General features: G+C 48.2%; 1 protein-coding gene across 1 annotated transcript; it reads left to right on the plus strand.

Annotated features, from left to right (window-relative positions):
• Window positions 1-53: 53 nt before the first annotated feature.
• TUBG1 (tubulin gamma 1) lies at window positions 54-20,207 on the plus strand. The gene is made up of 11 exons (XM_081838032.1): window positions 54-186; window positions 2,319-2,431; window positions 4,009-4,176; window positions 5,331-5,399; window positions 7,348-7,427; window positions 9,143-9,269; window positions 10,559-10,645; window positions 12,586-12,735; window positions 15,480-15,632; window positions 17,165-17,326; window positions 19,587-20,207. The coding sequence occupies exons 1-11, from the start codon at window positions 138-140 to the stop codon at window positions 19,782-19,784; spliced, it is 1,356 nt and encodes a 451-aa protein (XP_081694158.1). The 5' UTR covers window positions 54-137; the 3' UTR covers window positions 19,785-20,207.
• Window positions 20,208-21,459: the final 1,252 nt, after the last annotated feature.

A 21,459-nucleotide genomic window follows, 5' to 3' on the forward strand; every position in this document is an offset into this window, starting at 1 on the left:
TCATAGGGTGTGAGGAGGAGGTGAAGGCGGGAAGAAGCGTAGCAGGGCTGCAAACGGCATTTATTCTCATTTTTTAATTTTTTTTTTAAAGAAGGGGACGCGTCTCAGGCCCGGGAGGAGCAGGGCCCGGAGCCGCCATGCCGCGGGAGATCATCACTCTGCAGCTGGGGCAATGCGGCAACCAAAGTAAGGCCGGGATGCGGGGGAGGTCTATGGAAAAGCGCGCAGGGCGGGGGAGGGAGGCGTGGGGACAGCGAAGGTTCTAAAGGGGCGGGGCCTGGCGTTGGCCGCGTTCTATTGGGGCGGGGCCGGAAAAGTGTTGAGGACTAGACACTTGAAGATTTTGAAGGTAGGCCAAGGGCCATCTAGTTCAGCCCCTCTGCAATGCATGAATAATAATAATAATAATAATAATAATAGTTATTGTTATTTATTTCTTTATACCCCACCCATCAGGACGCGGGTGGCGCTGTGGGTCAAACCACAGAGCCTAGGGCTTGCCGATCAGAAGGTCGGCGGTTTGAATCCCCGCGACGGGGTGAGCTCCCGTTGCTGGGTCCCTGCTCCTGCCAACCTAGCAGTTCGAAAGCACGTCAAAGTGCAAGTAGATAAATAGGTACCGCTCCGGCGGGAAGGTAAATGGCATTTCCATATGCTGCTCTGGTTTGCCAGAAGCGGCTTAGTCATGCTGGCCACATGTCCCGGAAGCTGTACGCCGGCTCCCTCGGCCAATAAAGCGAGATGAGCGCTGCGACCCCAGAGCCGGCCAAACTGGACCTAATGGTCAGGTGTCCCTTTAGCTTTACCCCACCCATCTGGCTGGGTTTCCCCAGCCACTCTGGGCGGCTTCCAACAAAATATTAAAAATACAATAAAACATCAGACATTAAAAACTTCCCTAAACAGGGCTGCCTTCAGATGTGTTCTAAAAGTCAGGTGGTTGCTTATTTCCTTGACATCTGGTGGGAGGGCGTTTCACAGGGCGGGTGCCACCACCAAGAAGGCCCTCTGCCTGGTTCCCTGTAACTTGGCTTCTCGCAGCGAGGGAACTGCCAGAAGGCCCTCAGAGCTGGACCTCAGTGTCCGGGCTGAACGATGGGGGTGGAGCCGCCCCTTCAGGTACACTTTTGCCTGACGTGGCTCGAACTCACGACCCCTGAGATTAAGGGTCTCCTGCTCTACCATATATTAATTTAAAAGCACGTGTTTCCTCCTCAACAGGGACTCGAGGTGGCTTACAGATAAAATCAAGAACAGCCTGAACACAGAGCAGCCGTAGGGGTGGGAGGCCGGGGAAGAGGAAACATTATTATTATTATTATTATTATTATTATTATTATTATTTGTACCCCGCCCATCTGGCTGGGTTTCTCAAGCCACTCTGGGCGGCTTCCACAGAGACCAAAGATACACTAAAATGTCACACATTAAAAACTTCCCTGAACAGGGCTGCCTTAAGATGTCTTCTGAATGTCAGGTAGTTGTTTATTGCTTTGACATCTGGTGGGAGGGCCTTCCATAGGGCGGGTGCCACTACCGAGAAGGCCCTCTGCTTGGTTCCCTGTAACCTCACTTCTTGCAGTGAGGGAACCACCAGAAGGCCCTCGGCGCTGGACCTCAGCGTCCAGGCAGAACGATGGGGGTGGAGACGCTCCTTCAGGTATACAAATCATTAAAATAAAGAATTGCTCGAATTAAACCTATATGTATAAATCTATTAAAGCCACACCAATAATTACAAGGAAATAAACAGCATGGCACCTGCCATTTCGTTAGAAGGGAGAATGTAGTGGGGCTGCAAGTGGAGGAAAGGAGGACCGGTAAAAAACAGCGCAGGGGCTGAGTCTGTGGCTCTCTTGTGTTGCCAAGGCTGCTAGTCCCTGTGGAATTGGGGGGGCAAGGAACTGGCACTGTGATGTGCAGCAGGTGGAATACCTCAGGCTCCTTGCCTCCTGCCTGAGGACCATTTTTGCACCAAAGATGATGCATATTTCATTTCTTTCTTTATTAAATTTATAAAGGTATGCAACTCACTCTTCCTCCTCTCCAGCCCCCCCCCCAAATGCAGGCTAGTTTTGGGGTTTTTTTTAAGTAAGCTGGTAACTTCATGGGCTTATTTTCATGGGCTAGTATTGTATCGTCAAAATTCTGTGGAACAGGTAATGCAGCTGCCACTGCGCACGCATTATTTCCCCCTTAGTAGTAGGGCGATGTTTTTACCTTCCTTTGTACTTGATGACAAGGCAGAGTATAAATAATAAATTGTTATTATTATTATTATTATTACTACCACCTTTATGCTTTCGTTCCTGTTGCAGTTGGCTTTGAATTCTGGAAGCAGCTCTGCGCAGAGCATGGCATCAGCCCCGAGGGCATTGTGGAGGAGTTTGCCACCGAGGGCACTGACCGAAAAGATGTCTTCTTCTACCAGGTACAATAGGCTTCTATTCCTTCTACCTTGTGGATTCTGAGGCGGGGTAGCCTCCCTCTGATTCTGCAGTGAACAAAATGCACTTCTATGAGTGAGAACTGGACATAGCAGCCAAGAGTAAAGTGAAAGGATAAGTGTCGTAGCAAGCAGGCAGAATAGTTAGTAGTAGTAATGATGATGATAATAATAATTATTATTATTATTATTATTTATTTATTTATATACCTCCCCTCTTATTGGGTTGCCCCAGCCACTCTGGGCGGCTTCCATTAGAACACAGTAAGACATCAAACATTAAAAACTTCCCTATACAGGGCTGCCTTCAGATGTCTTCTCAAAGTCAGTGGTTTATTTCCTTGGCATCTGACGGGAGGCTGCTACATAGGGCGGGTGCCACTACCGAGAAGGTCCTCTGCCTGGTTCCCGGTAGCTTCACTTCTTGCAATGAGGGAACCACCAGAAGGCCCTCTGAGATGAACCTCAGTGTTTGGGCTGAGCGATGGGGGTAGAGATGCTCCTTCGGGTATACTGGGCTGAGGCTGTATAGTATCTGGGCAAAAACAGCAAACTACCGTATTTTTCACTCTATAAGACGCACTTCTCCCTCCTAAAAAGTAAGGGGAAATGTGTGTGCGTCTTATGGAGCAAATGCAGGCTGTGCAGCTATCGCTGAAGCCAGGAGAGGAACACTCCCCCTGCCCTGAAGAGGCTTGGCACGGCTATCCCAGAAGCCAGGAGAGCAAGAGGGTTCGCTGCACAGTGATCCCTCTTGCTGTTCTGACTTCTTTTCGCTGGAGAGGCGCTGCGCAGAGAGGGAAAGCTGCGCAGTGCCCCTTCAGCAAAGTGGGAGGAGAAACGGAGCCCCTTCCATTTTTCCTCCCACTTTGCTAGAGAGGCGCTGCGCAAAAAGGGCGAGAATATTTTTTTTTCTTGTTCTCCTCCTCTAAAACAAAACTAGGTGTGTCTTATGGTCAGGTGCGTCTTATAGAGCGAAAAACGTGGTACAGTGGTGCCCCGCAAGACGAACGCCTCGCAAGACGGAAAACCCGCTAGACGAAAGGGTTTTCCGTTTTGGAGGCGCTTCGCAAAACGAATTACCCTATGGGCTTGCTTCGCAAGACGAAATGTCTTGCGAGTTCCTGCGGGTTTCCCCCCCTTTTCCCCCCCTTTTCCTAAGCCCTAAGCCGCTTATCAGCTGATCCGCTAAAAGCCGCTAAACCGCTAATAGCGCTAATCCGCTAAGCTGTCAATGGGCTTGCTTTGCAAGACGAAAAAACCGCTATACGAAGAGCCTCACGGAATGGATTAATTTTGTCTTGCGAGGCACCACTGTAAGTGGTTATTAGGCCTGTACATTGCGTCTGTTTGAATATGTTTTATCGAAATATGAAACCATTTTTATAAAAAAGACAAAATAACAGCAACTGGGTAAGGCTCTCTTGTGGCAGTTGTCACTATATGTGGGGCACTCATTTTAAGATTACAGGTTTGCAGACAGAAAATTCCTGGAAGGGGCAGAATGTTTTTTTGGTGCTGTTGTCCTTTTGGTTCAAGGTGCTTGCGTTTCCTGTTAACAGGCAGACGATGAACACTATATCCCCCGAGCTGTTCTCCTAGACCTGGAGCCACGAGTGATCCACTCTATCCTGAACTCTCCATATGCCAACCTATACAACCCAGAAAACATATACCTGTCTGAGCATGGTGGCGGGGCTGGGAATAACTGGGCCAGTGGCTTTTCACAGGTAAGAGGGTCACAGAACTGGGGGCTGAGCAGCCGTGGTTCCTTTCCCCCCCCCCCAGATGATCTTTATTGAATTTTTAATTACATACTGTACATACACATACATTATATTTCACATTTGTTCTTGCTCTCCCGAGCTGACTTCCCTCCTTCCTCCTTCTAGCTTTTTTGTGTCCTCTTTGACTTTTCGCATTGCCTTTGTCCATTTTCCAGAAGATTGTTCTTCTTCATTTTTTCCATTAAATGTCCGTAAACAAATAAATACAGTGGTGCCTCGCAAGATGAAAATAATCCGTTCCGCAAGTCTCTTTGTCTAGCGTTTTTTTCGTCTTGCGAAGCACGGCCATTAGCGGATTAGCGCTATTAGCGGCTTAGCGGCTTAGAAAAAGGGGGGGAAAGGGAAAAAACTCGCAAGACTCGCAAGACGTTTTCGTTTTCGTCTTGCGAAAACGATCTTGCGAAGCAAGCCCAAACGGTCTTGCGAAGCAAGCCCATAGGGAAATTCGTCTTGCGAAGCACCTCGAAAAACGGAAAACCCTTTCGTCTAGCGAGTTTTTCGTCTTGCGAGGCATTCGTCTTGCGGGGCACCACTGTATTTCTATATATACAAATTATATACAAATTCTTGCTGTCTGTCTATATTCATTTACAAATATTGTTCAATAAGAATCCTAATATACATTTTTAATTCATTTTGATATTATTAACCAGTAAATTTCTTGTATTTTCCCGTTATGAGATATTATTTTAATTCTACTGGTTTCCCTATTTCACATCATCTTCTCTATATAAAACATAAATTTCCCCCCATTCTTTTTGATATGTTTCATCCCCCTGATGTCGAATTTTTGCTGTTAATTTGGCTATTTCTGCAAACTCCATAACCTTGCACTGCCATTCTTCTATTGTAGGCAATTTTTGCTGTTTCCATACCTGGTTATTGCTGGCTCAGGTATGGAAACAGCCTTGGTTCCTTTTGAAGGGGGGTAAAGATACCCACTTCAAAATAGCATCATGTCTCATAGTTGTTAACTGCTTTGAATGGAAGATGTAATCAACAGTAGGGTTTAGTTTCATAGTTTTCTAATTTTCTGTCGGCTTAAAAAGTCAAATGGAGGATAAATATTTGGGTTTGTTTTGCGATTCTTTCTTCAGGGAGAAAAGATTCACGAAGATATATTTGACATTATCGACAGAGAAGCTGACGGCAGTGACAGCTTAGAGGTAAGAGAAACCTTAAGAAGCAAAGAGGGAGGTACTGGCTTCAGGACTGTCCAAAACACAGCTAGGCCTGACATTTTGCTGGTCCAGGGAGGCCTTCCTGGTCTGTTTTCCTAGGAGTGCCTGGCGTGCTCTGGTCCATGGGGTGACAAAGAGTCGGACACGACTAAACAACTAAAGAACAACAACAAATTCTCTCTCTCTCTTTAATATGGGGGAAGTTGATACTGTCTGTCTCTTTCCATCTCTCCCTTCCTTCCTTCCTCTCTCTCTCCATATACAGTGCTACCTTGGTTCTCAAACTTAATCCATTCTGGAAGTCCGTTCCAAAACCAAAGCACACTTTCCCATAGAAAGTAATGCAAAATGGATTAATCCGTTCCAGACTTTTAAAAACAACCCCTAAAACAGCAATTTAATTTTACTATCTAACGAGACCCTTGATCTATAAAATGAAAGCAATAAACAATGTACCGCAGTCACACCATCCATCAGTAGCTGCACTGGGTTCCACACAGTCACAAAAACAAAACAAAAAAGAGCAGCAGAAACAAAAAACGTAAAATAAATAGCAAAAACAGACAGACCTCAGCATAACGCTTAAAACGGAAGTGGGGCACTCGAATCGGAAGCGTAATGAAAGCTATAATTTTTTATCTCGCCCAGCCACCATGTAGTAGCATACATCTCTACAAGGCTCTCTATCTAGACCCCTAAACAGAAGCACTCCTCTTCACAACTGGGAGATACACTGCAATGTTTGGTTGGGGCTCCCTACTCTGAACATTACTAATCTGGAAGTTCTAAGTCTGTGTTCTGAATTGAAAACAGGTTTCAAAGTCCTTCTCTTCTCTTGACTCCCCAACAGATTTATGTAATCCACTCTTGTTTTTTCAGGCAACATCGAGGAACATGGTTACAATTTGGGTTAGGGGACAGGGGGTGCGGCAAATCTCCTGGGGCGTTTGAGCTGCGGGTGTTGTGTTGTCCTTAAATTTATCCGTTGCCTGTCTCAAGAAGTCTCAAGGTGGCTTGTAGAAATACAAAGTATGCAAAAGGTTAACAAAAAAAAAACCCTAACAAACCCCATACAATATCGAAAGAATTGAGCTCCGCTAAAAATAGTCCTAAGGTCAGCATCAATGCAGTGGACAGATCAGTTTGAATTAATAACGAATAAAAGCAGGAAATCCCATACAAACAAACGCAGGGGAAGGTTTTACAATAAAATAAAAGCAGTGAAGGCAAGGAATAAGGTTGCAGCTAAAAAACAAAGGAATCCTTCCATACAGCCTACCATTTCAGATTTGCTTTTTATTTTATTTTTTAAAAATGGCACTGAAAAGGTTACAAGATGGTAATGCAGAAAGCAATTGGGCAGCAGCGTTGCCTGAATTTTCCATGGAAACTCAATGAACACAGCGTGGCAGTTTTTTTTAAAAAATGGGCTAGTTCAGCCATCCTTCACCTGTTGAGTACAGGTAAAGGTAAAGGACCCCTGGATGGTTAAATCCAGTCAAAGGCGACTTTGGGGTTGCGGCACTCATCTCGCTTTCAGGCCGAGGGAGCCGGCATTTGTCCACACACAGCTTTCCGGGTCAGGTGGCCAGCAGGACTAAACTGCTTCTGGCGCAACGGGACACATTGACGGAAACCAGAGCGCACAGAAACTCCATTTACCTTCCCGCCACAGCAGTACCTATTTATTTACTTGCACTTTGACGTGCTTTTGAACTGCTAGGTTGGCAGGAGCTGGGACAGAGCAACGGGGGCTCACCGTGTCGTGGGGATTTGAACCGTCAACCTTCTGATCGGCAAGCCCAAGAGGCTCAGTGGTTTAGACCACAGTGCCACCAGTGTCCCTTGTTGAGTACAGACAGCGGCTTCGATTGTCCTTTGGCCTGACGGTTGTAATGTGCATTGACATATTTTCTGTCGTTCTTTCCTCCAGGGTTTTGTCCTGTGCCATTCCATCGCCGGTGGGACAGGCTCTGGTCTGGGCTCTTACCTCCTGGAGAGATTAAATGACAGGTGAGCAGTGGCACCAAAAACCCCACACATGCATGGACCCATATGCACACACCACTCGGGGAGTAGTAGGCGATGCAGCCAGGCAGGCTGTTTGGAGAGCAAGCAGCCCAGCAGATGTGTAAGACGCCTGGCTGACTCAGAGTCAGGCCTGCCGCACCCAGACACCAGCTTGGGCAAGCCTTGGAGCTTGTGAAGTTGTGACTTGAAACAGGGGGGAAAAGGCTGAGATCAGCCTGCCACCACAGGCAAGGAATGTTCTTGAGCTTTTGCTAAAGCAAACCGCATCTCTTTGGCGTCGACACGTAGCGGTTTGCGAGCCCGTGTCCTTGCAAGATTTTCAGAAATTGTAAGGAAGGGGATGGAGCCGTTTTTAACAGTGCAGATACATCGCAGCCTTTACTTGCCTCCTGCCCTTTGGCTTCAGAAATAACGCCCCAAGTAAACACTCCTTGGTTGTGGTTATTTTTCATTATGTTTGAAAGCGGCATCTTCTCGGTTTTGGCCAAAATAGGTGGGCTGTGATTTCCCCATACAATTGTAGTACAGTGGTACCTCGGGTTACGTACGCTTCGGGTTACATACGCTTCAGGTTACAGACTCTGCTAACCCAGAAATAGTACCTCGGGTTAAGAACTTTACCTCAGGATGAGAACAGAAATCGCGCAGCGGCAGCGGGAGGCCCCATTAGCTAAAGTGGTACCTCAGGTTAAGAACAGTTTCAGGTTAAGAACGAACCTCCGGAACGAATTAAGTTCTTAACCCGAGGTACCACTGTATAAATATATAAACCATAAGTCTGGAAACAGTACAGTGGTACCTCGGGTTACATACGCTTCAGGTTACGGACGCTTCAGGCTACAGACTCCGCTAACCCAGATATAGTACCTCGGGTTAAGAACTTTACATCAGGATGAGAACAGAAATTGGGCTCCGAATTAAGTTCTTAACCCAAGGTACCACTGTATTTGAAAAAACGACATGTTTGTCCCACTCCATTAAGTTTTCCTTTACCTCTCAGAAGGAAATAAAGCATGCAGATGACCTTGTGATTACTGTGGAAGACCTGATGGTTGGTATACCACGGGTCTTGGATAAGATTTGTGAGTTTGGCCAGGTAGCGGGTTTCAAGTTAAAAAAAGTAAAATGAAAACGGTGAAATATGTGGCAGAACAATATAAAAAAGACCTACAACGAATTACGGAATTGATAATAGAAGAGAAGGTCAAATACTTAGGAGTGTGGTTGACAGCTAAGAATATAAATATCTTTAAGGATAACTATACAAATACCTGGAAAGAAATAAAGAAAAATTTGGAGGTATGGGGAAGGATGAATTTATCTCTGTGGGGAGGATATCAGTAATAAAAATGAATATTGCCAAGGATGTTATCTTTGTTCCAATCGATACCCGTAATCAGCGGCGCAGGACACTTCAAGGAACGGCAGAAATATATATCTAAATTTATCTGGTAGGGGAAGAGGCCAAGAATAAAGTATAAATTGTTAACGGACTCTGGCAGGAGTCAGATACCCCGCGACGCTCATCACCCCAGCATCTGATTAGGCCTCAGCCCAGTAGCACATCTAATCTCCTAAAATGGTTGCCGGGTCGTCATGCACACCCTGGCGCGGTGGCCACAGAAATGAGTTCTTCAAAAGCACAAAGAGATACAGGATGTTTGTCTTTACTGAAGCGGCCATCTTTCTCCTCACAGGTACCCCAAGAAGCTGGTGCAGACATACTCGGTCTTTCCCAACCAGGATGAGATGAGCGATGTGGTTGTTCAGCCGTACAACTCTCTCCTGACCCTCAAGCGGTTGACACAGAATGCAGACTGTGTGGTAAGGGGTGCAAAATTGGGGGTGCCATGGGGGGTGGGGAAGTTAAAACTCTCTTCCTCCCTTCCCTTGCCCCCCCCCCCCGTCTCAGTAGTAGAGCTGAGAAGCCTAACACCCTATTCTTAAATACAGTGGTACCTTGGTTCTCAAATTTAATCCGTTCCAGGAATCCATTCGACTCCCGAAACGGTTCGAAAAACCAGTCAATCGGAAGCCGCGTCAGACATTCGGCTTCCGAAAAGCTTTCACAAACCGGAACACTCACTTTTGGGTTTGCGGTGTTCGGGAGCCAATTTGTTAGGAAGCCAAGCTGTTCAACAACCAAGGTACCACTGTGTATGGAGAGATGGACCACGCGAACACTTTCCGTAGAGTTGGTTGGTATTTTTTTAAGGTTTCGCTGGTCGTACGGCAACACAGTCAGAGTCAGGGAGCTTCTAGGTGTTCCCTGAGCTTCCATTGTTGTTTTATACATTGTTCCCTAGTACCTCGACGTCTGTTAACCCTGTAATGTGGCTGAGAATTCAGCTGAGAGCAGTCAGGAAACAAATGGGGATGTGGGGTGGAATTGGAACATTGTGTGTCCATTATATCTGAAGGAGCGTCTCCACTCCCATCGTTCTACCTGGACACTGAGGTCCAGCGCTGAGGGCCTTCTGGTGGTTCCCTCACTGCGAGAAGCCAAGCTACCGGGAACCAGGCAGAGGGCCTTGTCGGTGGTGCCACCTGCCCTGTGGAACGCCCTCCCACCAGATGTCAAAGAGAACAACAACTATCAGACTTTTAGAAGACACCTGAAGGCAGCCCTGTTTAGGGAAGCTTTTAATGTTTGATGTATTACTGTATTTTAATATTTGGTTGGAAGCCGCCCAGAGTGGCTGGGGAAGCCCAACCAGATGGGCGGGGTATAAAAAATACCGTATTTTTCGCTTTATAAGACGCACCAGACCACAAGATGCACCTAGTTTTTGGAGGAGGAAACAAGAAAAAAAATATTCTGGATCTCAGAAGCCAGAGCAGCAGAGGGATTGCTGCGCAGTGAAAGCAGTGATCCCTCTTGCTGTTCTGGCTTCTGGGATAGCTGCGCAACCTGCATTTGCTCCATAAGACGCACACACATTTCCCCTTACTTTTTAGGAGGGAAAAGGTGAGTCTTATAGAGCAAAAAATACAGTACATTATTATTATTATTATTATTATTATTATTATTATTATTAAGCGGGCAGAGGGATGCCCTCCCTCCCCGCATGTATTCCTCCTTTGCTTCTTAACCCCTGCCTCCCCTTTGATAGGTGGTTCTAGACAACACAGCACTGAACCGCATTGCGACTGACAGGCTGCATATCCAGAATCCCACCTTTTCCCAAATTAACCAGCTGGTGAGTAAGCAGGGATGGTGGGAGAAGAAGATGCTGTCCCCACCCCCAAGCCCCTGAAGAAGGAAGGCTGGGGGTTAAGGTGATGTCAAAATACAGGGCCGGGAATTTAAATCTGCTGTTTACTATACCTTTGGTTCTGTAGGTTGCTTTTTAAAATGGCGACTGTATGCCAAATGTGCTTAGGAAAAGTGGCACGTAATGTTTTCAGGCAAATAAAAGTGTGGGCTTCTAACTTGACCCAAATGACATTTTTGCCCCACCCTATTCACTTGCTAGGGACGCAGGTGGCGCTGTGGGTTAAACCACAGAGCCTAGGACTTGCCAATCAGAAGGTCAGCAGTTCAAATCCCTGCGACGGGGTGAGCTCCCGTTGCTCGGTCCCTGCTCCTGCCAACCTAGCAGTTCGAAAGCACATCAAAGTGCAAGTAGATAAATAGGTACCGCTCCGGCGGGAAGGTAAACGGTGTTTCCGTGCACTGCTGTAGTTCGCCAGAAGCGGCTTAGTCATGCTGGCCACATGACCCGGAAGCTGTATGCCAGCTCCCTCAGCCAATAAAGCGAGATGAGCGCCGCAACCCCAGAGTCGGTCATGACTGGACCTAATGGTCGGGGTCCCTTTACCTTTATTCGCTTGCTAGAAATAAGCAAACTCCTCTTTTTCAGATTTCAGCATTGGGCATTTCTTGTTTGCCAGCTATTGGTTTTTCTCATGTTCTCTGCAAGTTTGAGTATTTGGGTGTTTTTACTGGCTTGTGTTGGGTTGTGTGTAGTTAATTGAAGAGTGCTATTACATCTGGCAAGATTAATTGCCTTATTCCAGAGATGAGAGCCCTGTAGAAGGGCTGGTTTCTCATACGTCCAAGCTCAACATTTGCATCCCAGGAAAGGCTCCATTTTGGCTCCATTTATTTTCTAAACTTGGAAGTATTTGGAATAAACTCTTCGTGCCGGCACATCTCCCTCTGACTCAGCTTTGTAGTTCACATTGGACCTGGGATAGCCCAATCAGCAGAGCAGGAGACTCTTCATCTCAAGGTTGTGAGTTCGAGTCCCACATTGGGCAAAAGATTGCTGCATTGCAAGGGGTTGGACCAGATGACCTTTGTGGTACCTTCCAACTCTATGATTCTATTATATTTTAGGATTCTGAGAGGAGGTTGAGAGATGTGGTCCTGGAAAACAGACACATGTTCCTTTTCCTGGAGCCCCTTGAAAACAGTACCTTGGAAGTTGAACGGAATCCGTTCCGGAAGTGCGTTCGACTTCCAAAACGTTCGGAAACCAAGGCACAGCTTCCGATTGGCTGCAGGAAGCTCCTGCAGCCAATCAGAAGCCGCGGATATCATGACAAGTGAAATTGATGGATTATGCAGAACTGGCAAAATTGACACATAAGCTACAGGACAAGGACAAGTGTGATGTCAAAGATGAATGGGAACCCTTTACAAAGTACTTGATGACGCAACAAAGTGAATTGGACTCTTTGGCAGGTTTTGAATAAACACAAACTCTTTATTGACAATAATCAGTTAGATAATTTAAGGATTTATACAAATTTGTAACATGCAGAGAACAGTATCCACAGAGAAACCAAAGACTGGAACTGAGGGGAGTCGGGGGGGGGGGATCCTTTATGGGAGGGTGGGGGGAGGGAGGAAAAAGGGGAAAATTAAGGATGTGATATTTTTGGATAATATGTTTTGTTTAAGTTTCTAATAAAAAATTATTTAAAAAAAGGAAGCTGTGGGTGCCCCATCGGACGTTCGGGTTCCAAAGAATGTCCGCAAACTGGAACACTCACTTCCAGGTTTGTGGCGTTCGGGAGCCAAAACGTCTGAATAACAAGGCGTTTGGGATCCAAGGCAGGAATGTGTTCTTCTTTTGGTGTTGGCAAAAAGTCTTGCCCTGACTTACAGTTTTGGTTTTGCTTCCTTGGCTAGGTCTCCACCATCATGTCTGCCAGCACCACCACGTTGCGCTACCCAGGCTACATGAACAATGACTTGATCGGGCTGATCGCTTCCCTGATTCCCACTCCCAGATTGCACTTCCTGATCACAGGCTACACTCCTCTCACCACAGACCAGGCTGTAAGTGCTTTTCTGCCTCTGATTCTAAGCCAAGCTCTGGGAGTTCTCATGCTTGCTCCATTACTGGCTTTTGGCCCCCCTCTGCACCCTCAAGGGGTCTGAGAAGAGACCGTCTTCAGTCTCCTGCCTTCCTGTTTTAATGGCCAGCCATGGCACATCCTAGGAACTGTGCAGTCAGAATGTGTCCGGTCTGTGGTTGCAATGATTATAATGGTGTTAGAGGCCTGCAGGCAGTGCTTTTTTTCTAAAACAATGCTTAGGGGTACTCTCATTTTGACTCAAGAAAATCACCATTTTCTAGTTCAAATTGGGGAAAATACCGTATTTTTCGCTCTATAAGACGTACTTTTTCCCTCCTAAAAAGTAAGGGGAAATGTGTGTGCATCTTATGGAGCGAATGCAGACGGGAGGCTATCCCAGAAGCCAGAACAGCTATCCCTGTGCCCTGTGGAGGCTTCGCGGGGCTATCCAAAAGCCAGAACAACTAGAGGGAGGGCTGGGCAGCGCTTCCTCTAGCTGTTATAGCTTCGCGCGAAGCCTCTGCAGGGCACGGGGAGCCTTCATCCTTGAGCCCTGCGGAGGCTTTGTGCAGCTATACCCCAAGAGCCTCGCTCCCTTTAAAGAGCCGTGAGGAGTGTGTGTGCGGCGCTTGCAGGCTTTTCCCCAAGGAGGGAGAAGGGCAGCCCATCACCTCGCGGGTCGTGAAAGGGAGAGCTGAGCAGAGCCTGGGATGCAAACAGGCTCTGCTCAGCGCTCCCTTTAAAGAATTTTTTCCCCTTGCATTCCCCCTCTAAAAACTAGGTGCGTCTTATGGAGCGAAAAATATGGTAAATACAGTAAATGGACAAAAGCAGAAAGAACACGCATTGCCTCCTATTACACAGCTGTGAGCTGCCAGTAACATCCACATTGGCATGAGGTTGTGTGCACGAACATCTTCCCGAAACTGACCCATCGCCAAGCTAGATTCCAATTCCTACTTCACACATTAAATGCTCGCTTCCGTCTGAGACTCAGGAAACACTGTGACAGGGAATGAGGCCGCCATCATGGGTAGCAACGGAACTGACGATTCACCGTGCTAGAGAAGAAACTAATTTTTTAAGGAAATTTTTAGTTTCTTCTCCCGTTAGATCACAAAATGTTTAGGGGTATGTGTCCCCCCGTGTCCTCCCCAGAGGAAATCGCTGCCTGCAGGTGTGCAGAAACAAAAAGGAAGGGTAATACCTGAGGCTCACCCCTTTGGCAGCATTCCCACCCTGCTAAATACAGATGTTTTCTCCCCTTTTCACCCCTTCCCTCGCAAGCAGCAGGAGAAAATGCAGAAGGGCAGATCGCAGAGGCTGGCAGTTCAGAAGAGGGTATCAGATGCATGGTGTGGGTGTGGCAACTTCTGTGTGTGAGAGCTCTCTCGCTCCCTATTTCCTTGACCTTGATCTGTGGATACAGGGTTTGACCTGGCAGCTGGTATTTCTGTTTCTATCTCTGTCACTTAAGGGAAGCCAGAGTGGCCCAAAAAGGTGAATCTGCTCCCCCAAACATCAGAAAAACTCGCTCTACGTGGGGCTGCCCTTGAGACTGACCCAGAAACTCCAGCGGATGCAGAATGCTGCAGCGAGACGCCTTACGGGTTCCTCGCTGCAAGATCACATTCACCCGGTGCTATACCAGCTGCACTGGCTCCTGGTGGAGTACAGGATCAGGTTTAAGGTGCTGGTTTTAACCTTTAAAGCCCTATACGGCCTAGGACCCTCGTAACTACAGGACCACCTCTCCTGGTATGTCCCACAGAGGACCTTATGATCTTCAAACAAAAACATCCTGAAGGTCCCAGGCCACAGAGAGATTAGGCTGGCCTCAACTAGAGCCAGGGCTTTTTCGGCTGTGGCCCCAATCTGGTGGAACGCTCTGTCACAAGAGACTAGGGCCCTGCGGGACTTGACATCTTTCCGCAGGGCCTGCAAGACAGAGCTGTCCCACCAGGCCTTTGGTCAGGGCACAGCCTGACTCCCTCCTTAGGCAATCTTCACTGAACTTTAGTCTAATAGTTGCCATCAATTTGAGTTGAATTAATTTTAATGAAATGATTTTAGAATGTTGTATTATTTTATTGTTAGCCACCCTGAGCCTGGCTTCGGCTGGGGAGGGTGGGATATAAATAAAAATTATTATTATTATTATTACAGTGGTGCCTCGCAAGACGAAAATAATTCGTTCCGCGAGTCTCTTCGTCTAGTGGTTTTTTCGTCTTGCGAAGCATGGCCATTAGCGGCTTAGCGGATTAGCGCTATTAGCGGCTATTAGCGGCTTGGAAAAAGGGGGGAAAAGGGGAAGAACTCGCAAGACGTTTTCGTCTTGCGAAGCAAGCCCATAGGGAAATTCGTCTTGCGAAGCACCTCAAAAACGGAAAACTCTTTCGTCTAGCGAGTTTTTCGTCTTGCAAGGCATTCGTCTTGCGGGGCTCCACTATATTATTATTATTATTCTTAAAAGAGATGTATGAGGCGTGTTAACTAAAGCTGGGAGGCTGCAACATTTTCCTTCCGAAAATGAATCCGAAAGTGATTCTTCTGTAATGTCTCAGGATAGCCTCTTGGTGAAGACACTTCCTGAAATGGGAGAATTCTTCCCAGCTGTACTGATCCACTCTCTCTGCGTGCAGCATGAACATTTCATTTCTTCTACCAATACTGACCTCTCTATCAATATTGGCCTATACTGACCTCTCCCCCCCCCCCCCGCAGGTGGCCAGCGTCCGCAAAACCACCGTCCTTGACGTGATGCGGCGGCTGCTGCAGCCCAAGAACGTCATGGTGTCCATGGGGCGTGACCGGCAGACGAACCATTGCTACATCGCCATCCTTAACATCATTCAGGGGGAAGTGGACCCCACCCAGGTCAGTGGCTAGAGAGAGATCAGCCATAGGAGAGGGACTGTATGGGAAAACCTGCACTAGGGGGTCACTGCTCATGCTGGGCAGTGTCAGGGAAAGCAATCTGAGAACCGCATACCCACATTTCATTCTCCAATAAATGCATAAATAAATAACCCTGCCCATCTGTCTGGGTTTCCCCAGCCACTCTGGGCGGCTTCCAACAAAATATTAAAAACACGATAAAACATTATAAACTTCACTAAACAGGGCTGCCTTCAGATGTCTTCTAAAAATCAGATGGTTGTTTACTTCCTTGACATCTGACAGGAGGGCGTTCCACAGGACGGGCGCCACTACTGAGAAGGCCCTTTGCCTGGTTCCTTCTCTCAGGGAGGGAACCACCAGAAGGCCTGAGAGCTGGACCTCAGTGTTCGGGCTGAAGGATGGGGGTGGAGACGCTCCTTCATGTATACTGGGCCGAGGCCAATTAGGGCTTCAAAGGTCAGCACCAACACTTTGAATTGTGCTCAGAAACGTTCCGGGAGCCAATGTAGGTCTTTCAGGTCCGGTGTTATGTGGTCTCGGCGGCTACTCCCAGTCACCAGTCGAGCTGCCTCATTCTGGATTAGCTGCAGTTTCTGGGTCACCTTCAAAGGTAGCCCCACATAGAGCGCATTGCAGTAGTCCAAGCGGGAGATAACTAGAGCATGCACCATTCTGCGTACCAGATGGAGCTGGTAGACAGCTGCCCTGGACACAGAATTGTCCTGCGCCTCCATGGACAGCTGTGAGTCCAAAATGACTCCCAGGCTGTGCACCTGGTCCTTCAGAGGCAGAGTTACCCCATTCAGGACCAAAGAGGCCCCCACGCCTGCCCACTCACCGCCCAAAAACAGTACTACTGTCTTGTCAGGATTCAACGTCAATCTGTTAGACACCATTCATCCTCCAACCACCTCCAGACACCTCTGTGGTGCCTGTGGAATGCTGCAGAGGTCCACCACTACTCAAAATATAAAGCGTCCACAGTCTCTTCCTAGCCTGGATAGCTCAGTTGGTTCAAGCATGGTGCTGAGAATGCCAAGGTCGCAGGTTCGATCCCAGTATGGGGATCCCAGCAGCTGCTTATTTCCATATTACAGGGGGTTGGACTGGATCAGGGGTTTCCCGAACGTGGGTCTCCAGCTGCTTCTGGACTACAACTCCCATCAATCCCTTGCTAGCGTGGGTAGGGATGATGGGAATTGTAGTCCAAAAACAGCTAGAGACCTAAGTTTGGGAAACCCTGGACTAGGCGATCATCAGGGTCCCTTCCAGCCCCTACCTTTCTATGACCCAAAGAGGAAGCAGTCAGGATAGCTCGGTTGGTAAAGCACGGCACTCTTGATCTCTGGGCTGTGGGTTCGAGTCCCGCATTGGGCGAAAGATTGCTACATTGCAGGGGGTCAGACTAGATGACCCTCGTGGTCCCTTACAACTCTAGAATTCTGTACAGGTCCCTCAGTTTGAACAGCTGCGTTTGCACCCTTGAAAATAATCTGCCTTCCTTCCAGGTCCACAAGAGCCTGCAGCGGATCCGAGAGAGGAAGCTGGCGAATTTCATTCCCTGGGGCCCGGCCAGCATCCAGGTAGCACTTTCTAGGAAGTCTCCATACTTGCCGTCAGCACACCGGGTCAGCGGTCTGATGATGGCCAACCATACCAACATTTCGTCGGTGAGTCCGGGTGTGAGCACGGATACGGCCGTTTACTAAGGGGATTGGCGTTTTCAGGCCCAAGAAATATTGCCCTGGCAGCATGCCTGTTACTTCCAATTACTCGCCTGACTAGTAGCTAACGCTGATCACAGTCCAGGAACCGCTTGTAAACTGGATTCAGTTTCCCTTAAGGCTTTTCGTGCTCAAGTTTCAAGTTTGTTGAGATATATGTAAGAAAAGCAAGGACCGAAAGATGATAGCTCTCTGAAAGTAAATCTAGGAGAGAAAAGAAAGTCCTGTAAGATGTTCATGGAGAGGCTTCTACAGTGGTGCCCCGCAAGACGAACGCCTCGCAAGACGGAAAACCCGCTAGACGAAAGGGTTTTCCATTTTGGAGGCGCTTCGCAAAACGAATTTCCCTATGGGCTTGCTTCGCAAGACGAAAATGTCTTGCGAGTTCCTGCGGGGTTTTTTCCCTCCCCCCCCCTTTTCCTAAACCGCTAAGCCGCTTATCAGCTGATCCGCTGATAAGCCGCTTAACAGCTGATCGCTAAAAGCCGCTAAACCGCTAATAGCGCTAATCCGCTAAGCTGTCAATGGGCTTGCTTCGCAAGACGAAAAAACCGCTATACGAAGAGCCTCACGGAACGGATTAATTTCGTCTTGCGAGGCACCACTGTAGTAAAGGGTGGGTGGTTCTGGGTTGTTTAGAGAGGGTGTTGCCGTGACTGTATGACTGGGCAGAACTATGGGAGAACTATGGTGCATGCTCTGGTTATCTCCCTCTTGGACTACTGCAATGTGCTCTACGTAAGGCTACCTTTGAAGGTGACCCGGAAACTACAACTAATCCAGAATGCGGCAGCTAGACTGGTGACTGGGAGTGGCCGTCGGGACCACATAACACCGGTCCTGAGAGATCTGCATTGGCTCCCAGTACGTTTCCGAGCACGATTCAAAGTGTTGGTGCTGACCTTTAAAGCCCTAAACGGCCTCAGCCCACTAGACCTGAAGGAGCATCTCCAGCCCCATCGTTCAACCCGGACACCGAGGTCCAGCTTCGAGGGCCTTCTGCGGTTCCCTCACTGCAAGAAGTGAGGTTACAGGGAACTAGGCAGAGGGCCTTCTCAGTGGTGGCACCCTCCCTGTGGAACGCCCTCCCATCTGATGTCAAGGAAATAAACAACTATCTGACTTTTAGAAGACATCTGAAGGCAGCCCTGTTTAGGGAAGTTTTTAATGCTTGATGTTTTATTATGTTTTTGTATGTGAGTCGGAAGACGCCAATTGGGTGATGGATGATGATGATGATGATGATGATGATGATGATGATGAAACCATTAGGATTTAAAAGCCTCCATGGGTAGACCATCCCAAGAGATCCCCAGCCCCTGTTGACAGCTGGTCCGGAGGCCTTAGATGCAGCCATAGATGGCAGCAGTGAAAAAAATCCTTCCCCGCTGCAACTTAATCTGTAATACATTGGGCAGTGGAGCTCTTTCAAGTGCTGAGAGGCCTAGTTGCATTCTGAGCAGCAGGAGCCATTGCAACTATTAGTAACCCTACTGCACAAAACATACCGTAGTTGTTGGTTTTTTTAAGTCGCCGATTTATTTCAGCTTGGCTCCACCTTGACGCAAAATCTACAGCGTCCTGCCCCCCTGTGTGTTTCTGAGCTGTGTGGTATAGTGGTTAGGAGCAGTGGACTCGTAGTCTGGCGAACCGGGTTCGCTTCCCCGCTCCTCCACATGCAGCTGCTGGGTGACCTTGGGCCAGTCACACTTCTCTGAAGTCTCTCAGTCTCACTCACCTCACAGAGTGTTTGTTGTGGGGGAGAAAGGGAAAGGAGATTGTTAGCCACTTTGAGACTCCTTAAAGGTAAAGGGGCCCCTGGCCATTAGGTCCAGTCGTGGCCGACTCTGGGGTTGCGGCGCTCATCTCGCTTTATTGGCCGAGGGAGCCGGCGTACAGCTTCCGGGTCATGTAGCCAGCATGACTATGCCGCTTCTGGCGAACCAGAGCAGTGCACGGAAACGCCGTTTACCTTCCCGCCGGAGCGGTACCTATTTATCTACTTGCACTTTGACGTGCTTTCGAACTGCTAGGTGGGCAGGAGCAGGGACCGAGCAACCGGAGCTCACCCCGTCGCGGGGATTCGAACCACCGACCTTCTGATCGGCATGCCCTAGGCTCTGTGGTTTAACCCACAGCGCCACCCGCGTCCCTCCTTAGGTGATAAAGCGGGATATCAAATCCAAACTCTTCTTCTTTTACCCAGCTCTTTGAACGCACCTGCCAGCAGTATGACAAGCTGCGCAAACGCGAAGCCTTCCTGGAGCAGTTCCGCAAGGAGGACATCTTCAAGGAGAACTTTGACGAGCTCGACGACTCCCGGAAGGTTGTCCAGGAGCTGATAGACGAATACCATGCCGCCACCCGGCCCGACTACATCTCCTGGGGCACACAAGAGCAGTGAGGCATGGGCATCCCTCCGGAAGTGACAAAGATGCCGTCCTTCACCTCCTGTGACCCAGGGCTGGGGCTGTGAGGGTACTTGCAGGTCCCTAAACAGGGGAAGGGATTCCTTGTGTTGTTTTTGGCTCTCCTGTTAGAATATCCATCACTTGTCAAGCTGCTGCCTAATGCTCCCATTCCTGGGCCTGACTGCACCCCCGTTGCCTTAAAAGAACCAGGCTGTCTCTTTGGCATTTTCCCAAGGAGCGAGTCTGGTTAGCAGCATTAGGATAGCTCCTTTTCTTGTTTGTTCCTTTCCGTGTCCCTAAGAAGCTTTTTCCTCTGCTAAGCGGTTTTCCTGTCGCACGTGTGTTTTATTGAAACTTAATTCGATCGCAGGCGGAAATAAGCACCAAAGAGATGCAACGTTTTGAAGTTAACTAGGCATCTGTGTTTCTCTGTATTTTGTGTTACCGTCCCACAGCAGCTGAAAGAAACTGTGCCGTAGCTACACGTAAGACAGGACACGGGTGAGGAGATACCAGACTAACAGGCAGAACCTCTTATCATAGCATCCGGCTACCTTTTTTTAACAGGGAGGTTCATGCTGATAAAGGGACAGGACCATGGAGACCAGTAGCAGGGATGGAAAAGACATATTCTTTGCTCCTAAAGCTGCTGAACAAAAGAACCCTTTATTCCCTTTTCTTTTGGGTAGCAATGGCAATGTTTTCTTTTGCTCCAAACAACACAATAGGATTCTCCTCCTATTTCCTACCATGAATTCTTCTGCAAGCTCTTGCACCTTGAGGAAACTGCATTAGCGTGGCTCAACCTGTTGAGGGATGCACTGGCGTAAGGGCTGCTTGGCAGGGGCAACATGGGAACTGGGGTGAGGTTGGCCCTGCCGCCAAATGAGGCTACAGGTTGTCTCCCTCTCCTCTGCACAGTCCAACCACCGCAGGAGAAACAGGAGCCCACAAATGGGTTTGTCATGAGGGGCAAGAATTGGTGCTGGGTGATCAGAACCGAGGGGTGCCTCGTACTTTGCCGTCTTTAAAAACAATGAACTGCCAGATTAACCTTTTCAGCTGCCGTCACTTCCTAACGCGCGATACATCAAGCTCTTTATTGTTTCATGCCGTCTTGCTACACTCCAGCCTCTGCCGTTTTCGTAGCAAGTGGCTCATAGGTGACCCATCCGCCCCCTGAAAAAATGTCCCAGAAATGGGGAGTGATTCACCCATCCCACAAATGGGATTGTTTGATTAAACAACAAAGACTTGATCTTGTTTATGTAGAATGGGCAGCTCTTTTTTAAAAAGGGGGAGAGATTGGTGCAAAGAAGAAATCCACAAAACCACTACAGTGGAATTTTGGTGGCAGGAGGTGGAATTTAACTATTAAGTGCTGCTGGGTGGATTCAGGAGCTTTTGGTGGGACTCTGTTTTCTTGGTACATAGGGCACGAGCGGTGGAGATGGGAGTTAAAGGGTAAGGGACCCCTGACCATTAGGTCAAGTTGTGGCCAACTGGGGTTGTGGTGCTCATCTTGCTTTATTGGCTAAGGGAGCTGGCATACAGCTTCCAGGTCATGTGGCCAGCATGACTAAGCCGCTTCTGGCGAACCAGAGCAGCACACGGAAACGCCGTTTACCTTCCCGCTGGAGCGGTACCTATTTATCTACTTGCACTTTG

Source organism: Podarcis erhardii, assembly GCF_964252035.2.
Source record: "Podarcis erhardii genome assembly, chromosome: 13".
Classification (NCBI taxonomy): Eukaryota; Metazoa; Chordata; class Lepidosauria; order Squamata; family Lacertidae; genus Podarcis; species Podarcis erhardii.